Source organism: Rutidosis leptorrhynchoides, chromosome 5, assembly GCF_046630445.1.
Source record: "Rutidosis leptorrhynchoides isolate AG116_Rl617_1_P2 chromosome 5, CSIRO_AGI_Rlap_v1, whole genome shotgun sequence".
NCBI lineage: Eukaryota > Viridiplantae > Streptophyta > Magnoliopsida > Asterales > Asteraceae > Rutidosis > Rutidosis leptorrhynchoides.
In genome coordinates, this window is record NC_092337.1 from 81,686,101 (window position 1) to 81,706,223 (window position 20,123).

General features: G+C 31.3%; 1 protein-coding gene across 1 annotated transcript; it reads left to right on the forward strand.

Annotated features, from left to right (window-relative positions):
- Positions 1-17,484: 17,484 nt before the first annotated feature.
- On the forward strand, positions 17,485-19,001 carry LOC139848393 (uncharacterized). Its single transcript, XM_071838129.1, has 2 exons — positions 17,485-17,577; positions 18,303-19,001. Exon 2 carries the CDS (start codon positions 18,354-18,356, stop codon positions 18,813-18,815), a length of 462 nt encoding a protein of 153 aa, XP_071694230.1. The 5' UTR covers positions 17,485-17,577; positions 18,303-18,353; the 3' UTR covers positions 18,816-19,001.
- The last annotated feature ends 1,122 nt before the right edge of the window (positions 19,002-20,123 follow it).

The window sequence follows — 20,123 nt, forward strand, 5'->3', positions numbered from 1 at the left end:
TAATCCGTTCATCGAAATTATTCGATTTCTAAATGAAAAGTTATTGATTTTTCGCCAGCTTTCCAAAAACATGTATATCATATACTTTTTACCAGTAATATATGTATTTAATTCATGATTCATTATAACTGTTTAATGACGAAATTTAGCATACAAGCATATATATATATATATATATATATATATATATATATATATATATATATATATATATATATATATATATATATATATATATATATATATATATATATATATATATACTCGAGCACTAGTCATGGATACACAATTAATATATAAAAGATAAAATATGAGTGCTTACGTATAAATATTGAGATTCAATATTATAGGAAAGTACGTAGACGTAACGGAGATGATAAATACTAGATTTGATTCACAAATATACCCATGAACATTACCCATAACCTCCTTGGCAATAACCCATAATTTTCTTAGCTCTATCCCGCTCAAAAACCCATTTTGAAGGTGACACGCTCATAACCTCGTCGTAGTATTTTAGGTATATATACTACTAATAATAATATTATAATAAGATTAATAATAATAATATTAATCTTAATAATAATAATAATAATAATAATAATAATAATAATAATAATAATAATATAAAAAATAATAATTCGGAGGAATGAACCGAGCTTTTATAGTATGTGGCCTGCTACAGTACTTCATGCGATCGCATGAGTTTTCAGTGTTTTTGTCATGCGATCGCATGGCCGCCTTATCTGTTTTTGTTTGCTAGTTCACCGACATCAAATAGTGTTTACTGTAGCAATAGTGTGTACTGTAGCAATAGTGTGTACTGTAGCAATAGTGTTTACTGTAGCAATAGTGTGTTACTGTAGCAAATAGTGTTTACTGTAGCAAATTGTGTTTACTGTAGCAATCACTGTAGCACTGTAGCAAAATACTGTTCCACTGTAGCAAATAGTGTTTTACTGTAGCAAAGTCATTTTACTGTAGCAAATAGTGTTTTACTGTAGGAAAGTCGTTTTTACTTGTACATATATATATATATATATATATATATATATATATATATATATATATATATATATATATATATATATACATACATACATATAATTGTTCGTGAATCGTCGAGAGCAGTCAAATGTAATGAAACAGTTCTAAAATTTTGAGATTCAACTTCATAGACTTTGCTTATCGTGTCAGAAACGTTAAATCATTTAAAGATAAAGTTTAAATTTGGTCAAAAAATTTTGGGTTGTCATACCTGGGCCCCCGGTTACATCTGGTCATTCCTGACTTATTTGATAGCAACGAAGTTTGAATAAAGTTATACAACGTCTTGCTAAAGATTAACCCGAACTTTCTAAAATTGGAAAATTACTATAAGTGAAAACTTTCCATAAATAGTAACCTTCCGAAAATGGAAATTCTTTAGTGAATCATTACTATCAATATAGTACTATATACTATTGTCTGTTAGGCAATGTCTGATCATACGTTCTATCTCTAGGTTGAGATCTCGGTCACGTCCTTCCGTTCAATTCTTTCGTGGAATACTCTTTTGTGCTACTAAGGTGAACTTCATAGCCCCACTTTTTACTGTTTCATAACTGTTTTATAACTTTTGGGGTGAGACACATGCTTGCTTTATAACTGTTTTACTCTTAGACACAAGTACTAAATTGTTAACTATGCTGTCATGCTTTGATTTATGCTAAATCCCTACCGTAATATCGTTAATTGCTACGTTTAAATGCAAACTTAATTATTGTGAGTAGGCCTATTGAGAGTAACGTCACTAACCATTCGACCGTTGGTCTTTGGTTACATAATAATGATTCCACGACACTGACAGTACAAGGTGTCATAGGGTAAACTTGTTTAGTAGCGATATTACAAAATGCAGCAACACTTTTAGATTGATATTTCTATATCAATCAACTTTAAACTAAATCTTGTGGTCTAAAACTTTGGATATTATTTATAAACCTGTGAATTTCACTCAACCTTTTTGGTTGACACTTTAAGCATGTTTTGTCTCAGGTGATGATTGAGCTAGCTGTTTGCAACTTTGTGATGATAGATTTGATGCTTGCATGGAGTCCACATCGCATATTATATTTTAGTTCATAAATATTTATTTTACGTTTTAATAATAATGTAAACATGTATTACTGCTTCTGCTGTTTTATTAATAAAGGTTTTATTTAAAAAGTCTCATATAGAGTCGTTCTCGTTTATACAACTGTGTTATGATATGATTGGTCACAATTACCCCTGGTCCATTTTGGGAGGTGTGACATATATCATGTCCGATGGATGTCCCGGAATGATGGGGATATTCTTATATGCATCTTGTTAATGTCGGTTACCAGGTGTTCACCATATGAATGATTTTTATCTCTATGTATGGGATGTATATTGAAATATGAAATCTTGTGGTCTATTATTACGATTTGATAAATATATAGGTTAAACCTATAACTCACCAACATTTTTGTTGACGTTTAAAGCATGTTTATTCTCAGGTGATTATTAAGAGCTTCCGCTGTTAAATGCTAAAATATGGACAAGATTTGGTGTCAGCATGCTTGTATAATATTGTTTAAAACTGCATTCGAGATTTTCTTTGTTGTAACATATTAATATTGTAAACCAATATGTATTGGTAGTGTGTAAGTGTGATATTTTAGATTATCATTTCTGGATAATCTAGGTGGTGACTTTTTAACCTTGTCGATAAAATAAAGGTTATGGTTTGTTTTTAAAAACGAATGCAGTCTTTGAAAAACGTCTCATATAGAGGTCAAAACCTCGGAACGAAATCAATTAATATGGAACGTTTATAATCAATATGAATGGGATATTTCATAATATACCCTTAAAGTATTTGAGAAATACGACTTTATAAACGCAAAAGGAAATCACACTATCTTTTCAAGATTTAAAATAGGATACTCTGTATCCATCGAATCCCACAAAATCATGGATTTTTGTCTTCAATAATTTATCCTTAAGAGATCGATGATGGTTGCTTATAAATAGAGATACACATAGCATAAGAATGAGGACTTAATAATACTAGTCTAAATCAATCAGTAAGCAAAAGCATCATATTTATTTTTTGGGTTTCCTTTTGAGAAGTAAACGAACGAAGTAATATTATTGATTGTTATTGTTGTTGGTATAAAGATCAAAACCATACGGAGTATTATTAAAGTATTAATATAATTGCATTATATTAATAAGTTATTTGAGTTTGGACTAGCATCTATTGATGGTCGTTTGAAGTGTAGTGTGGACTATCCTAAGAGACGGTCATATTTTTGATCGTAGATTTCTCTCCTTCAATCAGTTTCTTCAAGAAAGGTTTCTCTCCTTCAGTCAGTTTCTTCAAAAAAGGTATATCGTTTACTCACTTTGTGAATCACATATTTTGACAATTATTAGTGGTGTAACTGGAACTTTGGGATCGTTAATCATGTGCATGTTTTATTAAATTTAAATATATGAATATTTAATTTTGTAAATGGTTTATAAAATAATAATTGATTATTATTTTAACTATCCGCTGCGTTAATCTGATTTAAAAGTACACACGATTTTCCAACAGTGGTATCCGAGCCACTTTTACACCATCTTAATTGTCGCGTGATTTTCTTTAGATTTAGCTTTATGGTGAATTGGTAAAAGTCGAAACCTTTTTGGTTTTTAAAGTCAACACGGTTGATTTAGACTTAACCTTATGACGCACAAATATGATTGAAAGAATATCACTATTTTAAATTGTAGATTTAATTGTTATGGCTTGAATATTCATTATAATTGTTGATTGTTATATTCCATGGTTATACACATGCATTATAACCATGGACAAACCATATATAGATTTTAATAATATAGTTATTATAATTGTGATAGCATACATAGCCCGTAATACCCCGACCTATGTGTTTGATTATATGTGATTGTTGTGATTGTTGATTACGGCAATATTATGTAATGCTGATTATTTATTTTTTATAAGAAAGGCCATTTTGAAGCCAAAGTTGTATTATATTTATTTTTCATTTTCATAGTATTGTATTTAAGTTTATTCTAAATTGTAATAGTATTAGATTAGTTATATTTTTCAATTTTAAATAAATGTAATAAGATGAAAATTAAAGATAAAGATGCAACGTGGAGTTTGACTTAGAAGATGGCGAACAGGTCAAGTTGACAACGATGGCGTTTGTCAAGTTTTCACTTGATTCTTGAATTAAGTGGGAGCTACGATATTACCCTTAATTTGACCTCTTGATCCCATGTCGGCTCATGGGATCAAGCATAGGATTTTTGGGCTAGGCTATGTGTGTGTGATGCATGGTTGTGTTTTAATTTTGCATTTATATATAATTGTTGATTAGAATATATATGCTAAATGTTTTTGATGAAAACATTAAATAAAACCGATAACAAGTTTCAAATATTAAAATTGATGATTTTAAAAGGTTAAACTCTAACGAGTTTAAAGTTAAATAATTTTGAGACTCAAGTTATATATGTTTTTGATGAAAACATTAAATAAAACTCTAAACGAGTTTCAAAGATTAAAATTGATGATTTTAAAATAAGTTTAACTCTAACGAGTTTAATGTTAAATGATTTTGAAAGTCAAATAATATATATGGACGACATCTTTTAAAACTGTTTTAAAATGATACACGTTTGTGTATTTGTTATTTTTATATCCTATAAATTAAATAACAAATTAGATCACAAACATAATCGACATATACAATTGGTTAAAATGTTTTTTAACGAATAGTATAGCGAATCTTGTGTGCATGCATTATTCGTTGACACAAATTATTTTTTCAAAATACCCGTCAAATTTAAGTCATGCCATCCAATGAGCTTGCAAACACTCCTCGTTATTTTTCTGATCTAGTGAGACTAGGCTGAATTATAACCACGAGGTAGATTTTTCGATCTAGTGAGACTAGCGTGAATTTCCACTGTTTCCACATTGGACGACTTAATCATATTCACGGTGAGACCTGAGTTCGAGGCAATGATGGAACAAACATGCCATTAGATAATAGTGGTTTGTTGGACTACAAATATATCTAGGTCCCATAAAGATCTAAGAGTTGTACTTGTAATGCAATTGGTACCCGCTACCTATCAATAGACTCAATAACTGCTAGCTGATCAACAGATGTGGCTATGGAACCTCTATGTGGATCTTAGGCTTTCGTAAATTAATTGTTTTTTAAAAATATTATATAAACTTGGGTAGTTAATTTATTAAAGCTCAATATCGAAAATACTAAATTGAATCTTATATCTGTTGTAGATGTCAAATAATCAAAACGTAAACCAAAACACACTTCCTTCTTTGTTGGAGAAGGATAAACTCAATGTTCAAACTTCTTAGACTGGCACTGCAACCTGAGAATTGTTCTCAAGCATAATTGGAAGTTGAATAAAGTTTAGAACCCATATCCTTTCTTCCTGATGTGGCAGTTGTTGCTGCTTAGCAAAATGATTATCGAATGTTGTTCGATGATCAGGAAGAAATAGGATTGAAGGGTGAAAAAGAATAAGCCGAATACTTTGTGGAAGGAAAATGACAAATCATTTGCTAGGAAAAATATTCCACCTTCCAAGAAGGAAAGCCCAACAAAAGACGCCGAATGTTTCCATTGTGGAAAGGTTGGCAATTAGAGAAGGAAGTTGTCCTATTTTCTAATCTGAGCTGAGAAAAGGCAACGCTGGTGAGACTAGCAAATCAGTTATATTTCATATATAGTTATATACTTCTTCTAGTGATTCCTAGATCTTTGTTAACTGGTTGTGGCCTTCACACCTGTAACAATATGAAGGGAATGAGAAGAAGTAATAGACTGAAGAAAGACACATTGGATTTGCAAGTAGGCAAAGAGGATCAAGCTTTTGTTAAAGCTATTGGTACCTCTGAACTTACTTCTCTAAGTAGTCTTATTGTTTTGTTGGAACAATAGCATTATGCTCTCAATACTGCGAGCGACATAGTTTGAAAGATGTTAGTTTTGAACTTGCATTTACACACTTAGGTATTTCAGTTTCTAAGGATAATATATTTATCTTAATACCTATCCACGTGATGGTATTTTTGAAATTGATATGCATAGTGTAACTTCAAATGAGAATTCTGTGTATACCTACATCGTCAAAGTCTTCAAGCAAGACTTGAATAAGACCTATCTATGACATTGTTATATTGGTCATATAAACAAACAATGCATTTCAAAACTCCAATCTAATGGAATTTTGAAATCAATTGACTCTGAGTCATTTGATGTATGCGAGTCATATTTATGTGAAAAGATGACAAATGCTTGTTTCTCCGATTTAGGTAAAAGAGCTAAAGATCTTTTAGGACTAATACATACTGTTGTATGTAGCCCTTTAAGAACAATGTATAGATTTAGTTAATTTTACTTCATTACATTTACTGATGAGTACAGTAGCTATGATTATGTTCACTTGCTGAAACATAAACATAAAACTATTTTAACATTCAAAAGTATTCTAAAATGAAGTAGATAATCAGCTTGGAAAGACCATTAAAGCACTTCGCTCCAATGGAGTAAGTAAGTTTATGAGTCAAGAGTTTTTTGGACCACCTAAAGAATTGTGGGATTGTCTCATAGTTCACTCTACCTTACACACCATAACACGATGGTGTGTCTGAGTAAGAGGAATCGAACTTTACTTGATATAGTTTGATTTATGATGAGTCTGATTTCTCTACTACCGTCTTTTAGGGATATGCATGAGAGTATGCTGCCGGCATACTCAATGTGATTCCAACTATGAAGGTAGAAAAGACACCATATGAGTTATGGAATGGGAAGAATCCCAAGTTGTCTTATCTGAAAGTCTGGGGTTGTAAAGTGTACGTGAAGCATGACACTTCAAACAAATTAGAACCTAGAACTATCTAATGTTACTTTGTACGATACATAAAGGAAACAATGGGTTACTACTTTTACTACCAAGCTGAAGACAAGGTGTTCTCTGCTCGGTCTACTGAATTCCTGGAAAGAGATCTTCTCTTACAAGAAGTCAGTGGGAGTAAAGTAGATCTTGAAGAAATTCAAGTACTTTAAAGTAACATACCTTCAGTAAGCACTAGCAATTCACACGTTGAAACTGAGCGCACTGTTGGTGAGCCAGAACGTGTTACACCTGCACTTTATAGATCTAGTAGAACTCATCAGCTTATGAGGTTTAAACTGATTAATTCAGATAAACCTCAACTAAGGGATTATGATGAACCCTCTAGCTGCGTGAGGCCATATCAGATCCTGAATCTGAAAATGACTAGATTCTATGAATACAGATATGCAGTCCATGAAGGATAATCAAGTATGAGACTTGATTGATCTTATACCCAATTGTAAGACAATGAGGTAAAAATGGGTCTTCAAAGGAAGACTGATATGGACGGTAATGTAAACACTTTTAAAGCTCGATTGGTGACAAAAGGTTATGATGAAAGTTTTTCACCAGTCGCGAGCCTTAAAACAATTAGGATACTTATTGCCACGGTTACTTTTCATGATAATAAAATATGGCTAATGGATGTCAAAACCGCTTTCCTAAATGGCAACCTAAGCGAGGACGTATATATGGTTCAGCCGGAAGGGTTTATGAATCCTAAGCATCCTAATAAAGTATGCAAGCTTCTAAAATCCATTTATGAATTAAAGCAAGCATCCAGGAGCTACAATCTTAAGTTTAATGAGAAAATTAAAGTGTTTAATTTTTCTCAAAACCAAGATAAGCCCTGAGTTTACATTAGAGCTAGTGGGAGCAAAGTAGTCTTCTTGATCTTATATGTTGATGACATATTACTTATTAGAAATAACATTTCAACTTGCAAGATGTCAAGTCTTGGCTTGAAAAATGTATTTCCATAAAGGATCTTGATGAAGCTACTTATATTATTGGAATGAGGATCTATACAATAGATCCAATTGGCTTATTGGTTTGAATCAAAATACATACATTATCTTGCAGAGATTTAGCATGCAAAACTCCAAGCATGGAGCTTTGCCAATGCAAAAGGGCAGAAAGTCTCAAAATTCCTATCACAGCAGATGAGATGAGACAAATAAAATGTATCACATATGTTTCGGCTATATGATCCATTATGTATGCCATGATATGTACTATACTCGATGTTTCGTTAGTTTTGAGTTTGAAGAGTCATTGTCAACATAATCCAGGTGAAGTACATTGGATTGTTGTTAAGAATATTCTTTAGTATTTGCAGAGTACTAATGATATGTTCTTAGTTTACGGTGGTTTAGAAGAAGAGTTAAGTATTAAGTTTTATACTGATTCTAGTTTTCAAATTGATCAAGATGATTCTCGATCCAGTCACGTTGTTTCTTTGTCATGATGGGCAAGACAGTTGATTGGAAGAGCTCTAGGCAGAGCACTATTGAATAATCTACAACAAAAGCAGAATACATTGTTGACTGAGAAGCTGCTAAGAAAGCTGTCTGGATAAGGAAGTTTGTTGTTATACTCAGAGTAGTACACAACATTTAATCTTCTATAATATGTGCTGTGATAGTTCGAGTATTAATATACTTTTGAAAGAATCACATGTACATAAAAGTATCTGGCACATTCTTCAAAAGTTTGACTACAATCATTAAGTCATTAAGAGTAATGATATTAGTATTCTTAAAGGTTCATACAAATGATAATGTGGCTCATGAAGCCCATGATGCACAACAAGCATGATGATCATTCTAGTAATACTGGACTTCGTTATGCTGTTGATCTTTTTCATTTGTAATTTAGTATTTGGATATTTTTGGAACATTAAGCACTTTTATATCAATGAATTGATATATAGTTGGTATGATCATTTTCATTTATATCACTGTGTTCTATATTAGCATGTTTAATCCATGAATAATTGTTGATTATTCAAAATCTCCATAATCGGTCATGTTATGGGAATAACATAAATTAAGATTAATGTGAAATTTTGGTTATATTCATTGATGATGAATAGTTAACTTGTTGAGACCAAAATTCATATGTATTCATTGATGATGAATATTGGAATGACCCAACCATGAGATGTCACTACATGGATCGTAGTCAGTAGTGAATCTTTTAGTGATTATGTCTTTGTATCCTTAAACTTGAGATGCACGCCCGTCTTGATGAGTGTAGCATTGTACTTTGATATGGTTAAACGCTGTCCTGAATAAGGCTGTTATAAAGACCATTATTGGGTATAATGTAAAGCTCGTGATAGACACGTGTATGCAATATAGGATTTGTTCCTCTAAAATGTTTGGAGTTAGATACTTTTTGAGCTCCTCGATGAATGAATAAGATATTTGTGTGGCCGCACTCAGATGTAATTGTAGTGACCCGAACTTTTCCATGTTTATATATATATTAAATGAAATTGTTATTTACATGATTAAGTGTTTCCAACATGTTAAGGAATCAAACTTGTTAAGACTTGATTAATTGAAATAGGTTTCATATAGACAATTGACCACCCAAGTTGACCGGTGATTCACGAACGTTAAAACTTGTAAAAACTATATGATGACATATATATGGATATATATATATATATAGTTAACATGATATTATGATAAGTAAACATATCATTAAGTATATTAATAATGAACTACATATGTAAAAACAAGACTACTAACTTAATGATTTTGAAAGGAGACATATATGTAACGATTATCGTTGTAACGACATTTAATGTATATATCATATTAAGAGATATTTATACATCATAATATTATGATAATATAATAATTTAAAATCTCATTTGATATTATAAAAATTGGGTTAACAACACTTAACAAGATCGTTAACCTAAAGGTTTCAAAACAACACTTACATGTAATGACTAACAATGACTTAACGACTCAGTTAAAATGTATATACATGTAGTGTTTTAATATGTATTCATACACTTTTTAAAGACTTCAAGACACTTATCAAAATACTTCTACTTAACAAAAATGCTTACAATTACATCCTCGTTCAGTTTCATCAACAATTCTACTCGTATGCACCCGTATTCGTACTCGTACAATACACAGCTTTTAGATGTATGTACTATTGGTATATACACTTCAATGATCAGCTGTTAGCAGCCCATGTGAGTCACCTAACACATGTGAGAACCATCATTTGACAACTAGCATGAAATATCTCATAAAATTACAAAAATATGAGTAATCATTCATGACTTATTTACATGAAAACAAAATTACATATCCTTTATATCTAATCCATACACCAACGACCAAAAACACCTACAAACACTTTCATTCTTCAATTTTATTCATCTAATTGATCTCTCTCAAGTTCTATCTTCAAGTTCTAAGTGTTCTTCATAAATTCCAAAAGTTCTTGTTTCATAAAATCAAGAATACTTCCAAGATTGCAAATTTACTTCCAAGTTTTCTAAATCCATTCCAAGTAATCATCCAAGATCAAGAAACCTTTGTTACTTACAGTAGGTTATCTTTCTAATACAAGGTAATAATCATATTCAAACTTAATTCAATTTCTATAACTATAACAATCTTATTTCAAGTGGAAATCTTACTTGAAATTGTTTTCGTGTCATGATTCTGCTTCAAGAACTTTCAAGTCATCCAAGGATCCTTTGAAGCTAGATCCATTTTTTTCATTTCCAGTAGGTTTATCCAAGGAACTTGAGGTAGTAATGATGTTCATAACATCATTCGATTCATACATAAAAAGCTGTCTTATTCAACGTTATAAACTTGTAATCACTAGAACATAGTTTAGTTAATTCTAAACTTGTTCGCAAATAAAGTTAATCCTTCTAACTAGACTTTTAAAATCAACTAAACACATGTTCTATATCTATATGATATGCTAACTTAATGATTTAAAACCCGGAAACACGATAAACACCATAAAACTGGATATACGCCGTCGTAGCAAAACCGGGGGCTGTTTTGGTTGGGATAATTAAAAGCTAAGAAGAACTTTGATTTAAAAGCTATACTTCTGGAAAAATGATTTTTCTTATGAACATGAAACTATATCCAAAAATCATGGTTAAACTCAAAGTGAAAGTATGTTTTTCAAAATGGTCATCAAGATGTCGTTCTTTCGACGGAAATGACTACCTCTTTCAAAAACGACTTGTAACTTGTATTTCCGACTATAAACTTATACTTTTTCTATTTAGATTCATAAAGTTAAGTTCAATACGAAACCGTGGCCACTGGAATCACTCAAAACGGATTAGAAACGAAGAAATGGCGAGTAAAACAAGATTGATAAAAACTACTCATTTTACCTACGTGAAAGTTAGTAATAAATCTATTCCAACCATAACCTAATTAACTTATATTGTATATTATGTAATCTTGAGATACCATAGACACGTATACAATGTTTCGACCTATCATGTCGACCCATCTATATATATATTGCGGAACAACCATAGACACTCTATATGTGAATGTTGGAGTTAGCTATACAGGGTTGAGGTTGATTCCAAAATATATATATATAGTTTGAGTTGTGATCAATACTGAGATACGTATACACTGCGTCGTGAATTGATTCAAGATAATATTTATCGATTTATTTCTGTACATCTAACTGTGAACAACTAGTTGTAGGTTACTAACGAGGACAGCTGACTTAATAAACTTAAAACATCAAAATGTATTAAAAGTATTGTAAATATATTTTGAACATACTTTGATATATATGTATATATTGTTATAGGTTCGAGAATCAACCAGTGGCCAAGTCTTACTTCCCGACGAAGTAAAAATCTGTGAAAGTGAGTTATAGTCCCACTTTTAAAATCTAATATTTTTGGGATGAGAATACATGCAGGTTTTATAAATGATTTACAAAATAGACACAAGTACGTGAAACTACATTCTATGGTTGAATTATCGAAATCGAATATGCCCCTTTTTATTAAGTCTGGTAATCTAAGAATTAGGGAACAGACACCCTAATTGACGCGAATCCTAAAGATAGATCTATTGGGCCTAACAAACCCCATCTAAAGTACCAGATGCTTTAGTACTTCGAAATTTATATCATATCCGAAGGGTGTCCCGGAATGATTTGGATATTCTTATATATGCATCTTGTTAATGTCGGTTACCAGGTATTCACCATATGAATGATTTTTATCTCTATGTATGGGATGTGTATTGAAATATGAAATCTTGTAGTCTATTGTTACGATTTGATATATATAGGTTGAACCTATAACTCACCAACATTTTTGTTGACGTTTAAAGCATGTTTATTCTCAGGTGAATACTAAGAGCTTCCGCTGTTGCATACTAAAATAAGGACAAGATTTGGAGTCCATGTTTGTATGATATTGTGTAAAAACTGCATTCAAGAAACTGATTTCGATGTAACATATTTGTATTGTAAACCATTATGTAATGGTCGTGTGTAAACAGGATATTTTAGATTATCATTATTTGATAATCTACGTAAAGCTTTTTAAACCTTTATTTATGAAATAAAGGTTATGGTTTGTTTTAAAATGAATGCAGTCTTTGAAAAACGTCTCATATAGAGGTCAAAACCTCGCAACGAAATCAATTAATATGGAACGTTTTTAATCAATAAGAACGGGACATTTCAGTAATTAAGATGATACTTAATTAATTTGGTGATCTAATTCAGTTCTAAGATCGGGAAACAAAATTGTTAAACAAATGAGAATGACCGATGATCCATATCTCAATTTTAACTAAAGTATCTAAAACAAAAGGACGAATGACATTTAAAACTTACCATAAACAGTTTCGAGAAACTACCCTCACATGAATTTGGGGACAATGACGTGTTGCTAGACGCTTACCATTGTTTGTATAGTTACTTGGTGTTGTGTCATGCACAAGTGGGAGTCTGTAGGATTAATGTGCAAGGTACAACATATAACTATATGGTCAACTTCATTTGAGCCTTTGGGGTCACACATATATACACCGAGACGTCAAATAAAATATATATATGATGTATATATATTACTCAAGTAACAAAATAGTAAATCGAAATTAATTCATTTACTATTCATATGAATAGTAAATGAAACGAAAATAATTAACTTACTATTCAAATGAAAGCGACATGATAAAAATTATTAATTATAAGTTACATAATATACCCCTAAAGTATTTGAGAAATACGACTTAATCACACAATCTTTTCAAGATTTAAAATATGATACTCTGTATCCATCGAATCCCACAAAATCATGGATTTTTGTCTTCAATAATTTATCCTTAAGAGATCGATGATGGTTGCTTATGAATAGAGATACACATAGCATAAGAATGAGGACTTAATAATACTAGTCTAAATCAATCAGTAAGCAAAAGCATCATATTTATTTTTTGGGTTTCCTTTTGAGAAGTAAACGAACGAAGTAATATTATTGATTGTTATTGTTGTTGGTATAAAGATCAAAACCATACGGAGTATTATTAAAGTATTAATATAATTGAATTATATTAATAAGTTATTTGAGTTTGGACTAGCATCCATTGACGGTCGTTTGAAGTGTAGTGTGGACTATCATAAAAGACGGTCATATTTTTGATCGTAGATTTCTCTCCTTCAATCAGTTTCTTCAAGAAATGTTTCTCTTCTTCAACCAGTTTCTTCAAAAAAGGTATATCGTTTACTCACTTTGTGAATTACATATTTTAACAATTATTAGTGGTGTAACTGGATCTTTGGGATCGTTAATCATGTGCATGTTTTATTAAATTTAAATATATGAATATTTAATTTTGTAAATAGTTTATAAAATAATAATTGATTATTATTTTAACTATCCGCTGTGTTAATCTGATTTAAAAGTACACACGATTTTCCAACACTAACTAGCTTTACATAATGTTTTGATCTTCGCTGGTTTTGGTCATAACTCCTGTTTGGTGTACCGGTCTTCGGTTAGTGTGGTTAGTCTGTTCAAATGGCCAAGTGCTATGTCGTTGAATATTGAGCGCTATGTCATGTTACGTTACTCTGTTTAGACCGACCACATGGGTATTTTTGTGCATCTTGTTGATAAATTTATTCGTGTATATCACCAATAAACAACAGAAAGTCAAATTGAACATTGTTGCAACCTTAAAGACCACTTGAAGTTTTATAATTTCCCTTTAATTCTATTTTTCATAATAATCACATTGGTTTAAAATTGAGGCCTCTTTGCGTAACCATCGCTACACTACGATTTTGAAGGGGTATAACTACGTATAACTACCATTCATGAATGGTTGTTTGTTTTTCACACCTAGCTAGCACATCTCTCAGACTGGATCCAGTTGTAGAGACTGGTTGATCGGTTAACAACCAACAAGACTTAGAAAATCTTTGTTTAGACTTGAAATTTCTCTACTTAAAGGGAGGTTCCTCTAAACTTATATGCATACTTTAGTTTCTATCAATTTTCTATGTAGAGCACTTTAACTGATTATCTCCAACACCAACCGATGTGTTCTGTGATGTTTTCTGATTGTGGTTGGGAGTTTCATCTAAATTGTTTTGAAGATACAAGAAATAAAAGTTTTAAAAGAAACTTATGATCAGATCTCATTAATTATTGATTATTATATTATTGCGGAGTATTACTCTTAACAATAATCTCAATTTTAATAATCTTTAACTTTTGTTTTCCAAAATTTGAGAGTTGGGTGACTAATGAAACATGACAGTCTACATTTCCTTATGCAAATCCGAATAATGTTATCTACATTTGTTATTTCGATTATTTGTAATCTGAATTGTACTTTAAATGTTAAATTAATTGATGCTCTTATTCTATGTTAGTTTAATAGTAGTCAATTACTTCAAAAACATCAAAATTATTTTATAATCGGATTGACTTTTACAAGGAAAAAAAAAACAAATTATCTTCTATCTTCAGTTTTGAAGTTTTTGATTACAAACATATTAAAAAATAGATCATCGTACCTTATTTGTTTATAAGTATAAACAAGATTTGATCTTTAATCGTTGAAAATTTATAATGAATCAATAATAGATAGAAACCGCAAGTTAGATTGTCAATTTATAACGTAGAGTGGAATTTCTTAATCATTTACTAAATTTTTATAACTCGAAATAATATCAGATTGACATATATACAATATAAAACTGGTTCATGATTTAAATTCTTGCCAAAAGTATTAATACTCCGTAACTATCATCACATCAAATCATTAAAATTTCATCATAACTTTCATTTAAGGAATTATATATTTAGAGGTCACCTAAGTTTATTGTTTTATATTTTTAAGCCACTCATATTTGAAAATAATTTCATAGGCCACATAAGTTTATCGTTTTGTATTTTTAGGTCACCTATATTTAAAAATAATTTTGTAGGTCAGTCAAGTTTATCTTTCTTTTTTTTATAAGCCACACATATTCGAAAGTAATTTTGTAGGCCATCCAAGTTCGTATGTTGTTCCATATGTATCAAATCTGACTAAAATCTCATTAGAATAAAATAAAAGACAACACAAAAAATTTAATTATATCACGAGTGGTTGTTACCAAACATACAAGTATTTGAGTTTTTTTATATATTTTCAAAGAGTTTTTAATTGTTTGGTGTACATGTACAAAATTGCTTTTAAATATGAGTACAAACACTAAAAGTTAAACTTGGTTAACCTACAAAATCGTTTTCAAATATGAATTGCCTATAAACACAAAACAATAAACATCGATGTTCTCCCGATATATAATCATGTATAATCCCTTCATCTAACAATATATACTTCTAATTTCTAAACTTACTTAAATATAGTAGTTGAAAATTTAATTTTACTTCGAAAAGCCAAACATTGGTTTCTCATGTGCTTTCTCGTATCGAAGATTCAAATACTCCTTGGCTATTTTTTTAAGAATAAGGGCATTAAAGTAAATTTACCATACATAAGTTTCCACGTACGAATGCAGTGTTTTTTTTTTTTTTGTTTTTTTTTTTTTTTTAGTTGGTAGGGATTGGTTGGTACTAATAATCTATAATCGGAATATCCATAATCCATGATATCCATATACAATATCCATTTCATTTTGAATATCTAATCCATCCACCGAAATCCAATTCAAATAAAAGAAATTTAAAAGGTTCTCACGTGCCTACTTAACGGTTCTAATCTGCACATGTGTTGCATATTAACCCGTTTGACATAATTGACTTAAAGTTAACGTGGCCCGAACCTTGCATCACTTCCAAAATATCTCCCACTTTCTATCTTCTTTGGTATAGATGACTTTATTCAATTAAAAAAATATTATTAATACATAATTTGTTTCATATGGGTTTTTTTTTTTTGAAAGGCAAGCTTGCATCAGTCCGGACCGAAGCCTAGTCATCATTTGCACACACGTTTGCATCCATGTAATTTCCTTACCATTTCGTCACCATACAATACGGTATGCCATTGATTATTCTCTTTATTACGTTGTGTTTATTTTTTTGACATCAGTTTGAGATCACACAGGGAATTTAATTACCAACGCTTTCATCTTCAGTAGTTGCATAACCCGCCCTCAATTACTGACCTGGAAGAAACCCAGACCAATTCGAGGGCATGGCCGGTAAAACCCCCATCCCCACTGCCCCCACACTAAATGAAAGGCGACCTGGGTGAATACCTTCAGGTCAGAGATAACATTAAGTGCAATGTTGCAGTCCAGCGGAGTCGAACTCCTGACCTCTCGCTAAGAGAGGCATACAACTACCCGCTCAGATACAACTCAATGTTATTACGTTCTGTTTATGTATATTAAAAAATTATAGCGACAACCTTAAAAGTTGATATTTTTAGCGACAGTCTTAAAAATTGTTATTACGTGTTTAAAATTCTTGATGGTTATGGCATATTGACTTTAAATTGACATGTACAAAGATTTTAAGTACCTTAATTACAATTCTTAAGATTGTCTTTGGATAAATTTTAAATATTTCAATTTCAATGCAAGTTAAATAAGATGCATTATAAATTTATTATGTTCTTACTTGTTAAAATCATAAGTACTTAATTAACAATTTTAACAAAGTACGCTTAAGAGCTTAAGCACTCAATTTATATACGCGGTATATATTTTTCTGTAAAGCAATATATTATTATTATTATTATTGATTATTGATTATTGATGATTAATCACAAATCACAAATGTGCATTATATCTCACATTTATATTTGATTCGTTAATTAAATAAACTTCAAAGACTTTTGGAAATAAAACAAAAAATGAAAGGATCCATAATAAAATACTAAGAGGTCAACTACGAAAACAACAAATTCATTTAAACAAAATTTGAGTAGAATTTCATGCTAATTTTACGACGACTTCACATGGTCAATTGACACGTGTGGCATCTCTATATAAACGATACTCGCTCTTCCCACTCTTCTTGCCAATTTTCATTTTCATTCTCATTCTCATTCTCATTCGTCTTTATAATCTGGTCAAAATCACTACACCCTTTCTGCTTATAAGGTCAGTTTTCCCTCAATCTCTTCATTAATTATGTTATCTAATTATTAATTGTTATAAATATTGTATATATTTTATATATAAGATGTTTTTGGAGGCTTATTTTTTATGCTTATAGCTCAAAATTGATACTGTAGTTGATTTTGATGTATGAAAGTTCTTTCTAGATGATCGAATAAGCTCATCCGAACGCTAAAATACAAGCTTATTGTGTACGGACCAACTTTAAAATAAGCGCATACACCACCTAATTATATGATTATTCGATCTAATTCGATGCAATTAGGTCGTGGTTGTTTAATAGTTTTGGATTATGTAGGTCCTACTTTTCTAGGTTTACTATTTGTGTATTCAATTTATCCACGAGTAAATTGTCAATTACACCTGCTCGTATCTTTGATTATTTGAAAACATTGTTATTTTTTCCGATATTGATCTATGTTAATGAACTGTATACTCATTTTTGGATTTTAGGTTTATGAATGTGTTGATTTTGGTAGGCAGATATAATATGAGAATAAGAATATACTGCTATATGTAGGATGTGTTTTATGATATGGAGTTTGTTTAGGTTATATAAATGCACACATTATCACATTAAATTCGGATCTGATATTAATGATCCGAATCTGTGATGATCTGTGTGTTTATGTTTAGTGTTCAGATTAAAAAAATTGAAGCAAAAACTTCACAAGTTTAACGATTTTCCCGTTCTATGGGCTCTGCAGAAACCGTTTACGAGCGTGAAGGAGCCCATAACACAGCTTACAATTCAGATAATGGACTCAATGGAGGTATTTGAAAAATCTGTTGTAGCTGTGCCTACAAATGTTATTTATCTGTCAACTATACTAGACCAAGATGGCCCAAATTCGAACTCTGTTCACAAGTGTGATTGGAAATGTGAAAACGAGCATGTGTGTGGGAACATGTTCCGCTGCAAACTAACTGGGCTCACACATATTTGTGACAAAAACTGTAACCAGCGAATTGTTTATGATAACCATAACTCTATTTGTAGAGTGAGCCGTCAAATTTTTCCGTTAACCGAAACTGAAGTACAGGCTGTCAAAGGCGTTCGAAGGAAGCTTGAAGATGAGAGTTGCTCTTCTTCTTCTCAGGAGAGTTGCGCTTTTAAGCGCAGGAGGAGTGGACAATTTTACCCCTCTCCTTTTGAGAGATCGTTTTCTGCCGTTGCGCCCATTTGCAGTCAAGTTGGAGATGGCATGGATCTTAATTAACTAGACTCAATACTTTTGTTGTTCTAAATTTCCGTTTTAGTCGAACAACTCTAAATTCTGAAACTTTATCGAAGTACCTAAATGGCCGACTTTGATTTCGTGCCTAAATGTAGGAACAACTTATGTTTGGATCTTATGTATTTTTTAGTGCTTTATAACTCGGCTTTAAGCATGGAGTTAACAATATTATCTAGTCTTAACTATTAAGTGAGCATTACATACTCTTCCTATTTTGATTTTCTTGTCCTTTTTATGTTTGTGTTTTATTTCTAGTTACATTCTTGTGATCAGGGGTCAATTGCTAACATAATCTCTTTACAAATTTGGCCTAATTTGTTTGATCTTATACTCCAATTACGTTTTTAACATGCTAATTTCCTTTGTCTTGCTTTGTTTGGTAGTTTTTATTTACAGGAATAGACCACTTCAGATCAGGAGAAAGTCTCTGTCAGTTAATTTCTTGTTTTATAACTAACATTTGTTTTTTTGTTGTTGCAGAAAGTGTTTTTTTTTTTTTTTTTTTTTTTTTTCCAAGTTTTTCAGTGTTATATCGTGTGTTACTTTTCTAAGTTTTGAGTATGTTAAGATTTTTTTTTGCAGGATCCGAAGTTTTATCGTTCAAGAGAGTTGTATATAGTTCTTGACAATATTGACTTGTTTGTTGTAATACTTATCAAATGACTCCTCGATTAGTTACTGATACTGTTCGTCTTTTTATCCATTGCAGAAACTTTATTTACTCACCCTATCTCTGCGCGAGGGACAGCTTCTTGTGTTGTCAGTGAGCTACTAATGATCAATTATTGGTGATTTTTGAATAAAGCTAGATTAAATTATTTATCTTCTACAGTAGCCCGGCAAAAAGAACGCCCAAATTGAATCAACAATGTCGATAAACCCTAACGATTACCCGTCGGAAGAAATGCTGATCACATTCGACCACCCAATTCCACTCCTCCGCCAACCAACACTCGCCGGAGCAGATGATTCTCTGACTCTTGGTTCCCAAAACCCTACGTCATTTGCATCCGCATACGCATCATGCGAATCAAACATCATCCATCAATGCGAATTCGGTGCTTGAATCGGCTGTTCCGTCAGCGCATCGAAAAACTGTGCACCGCCATGGTGGAAAGCCCTAACAAGCGGCGGTGGAAGTAAAAAAGAGTTAATTGAAAGGGAAGAATGTGAAGAACGTGTAATGAAATAGTGTTTTGTTGTAAATTTGTTGAAGATAAGTGCTTGCCCGCGTTTCGAGATGCGAGAATTTTAGTTAGAAGTGGTTGCAATGATGATGTGAAGAAGAGT

Coding starts and splice junctions, on each gene's coding strand:
- LOC139848393 (XM_071838129.1), top strand. CDS start 18,354: ATGGACTCAATGGAGGTATTTGAAAAATCTGTTGTAGCTGTGCCTACA.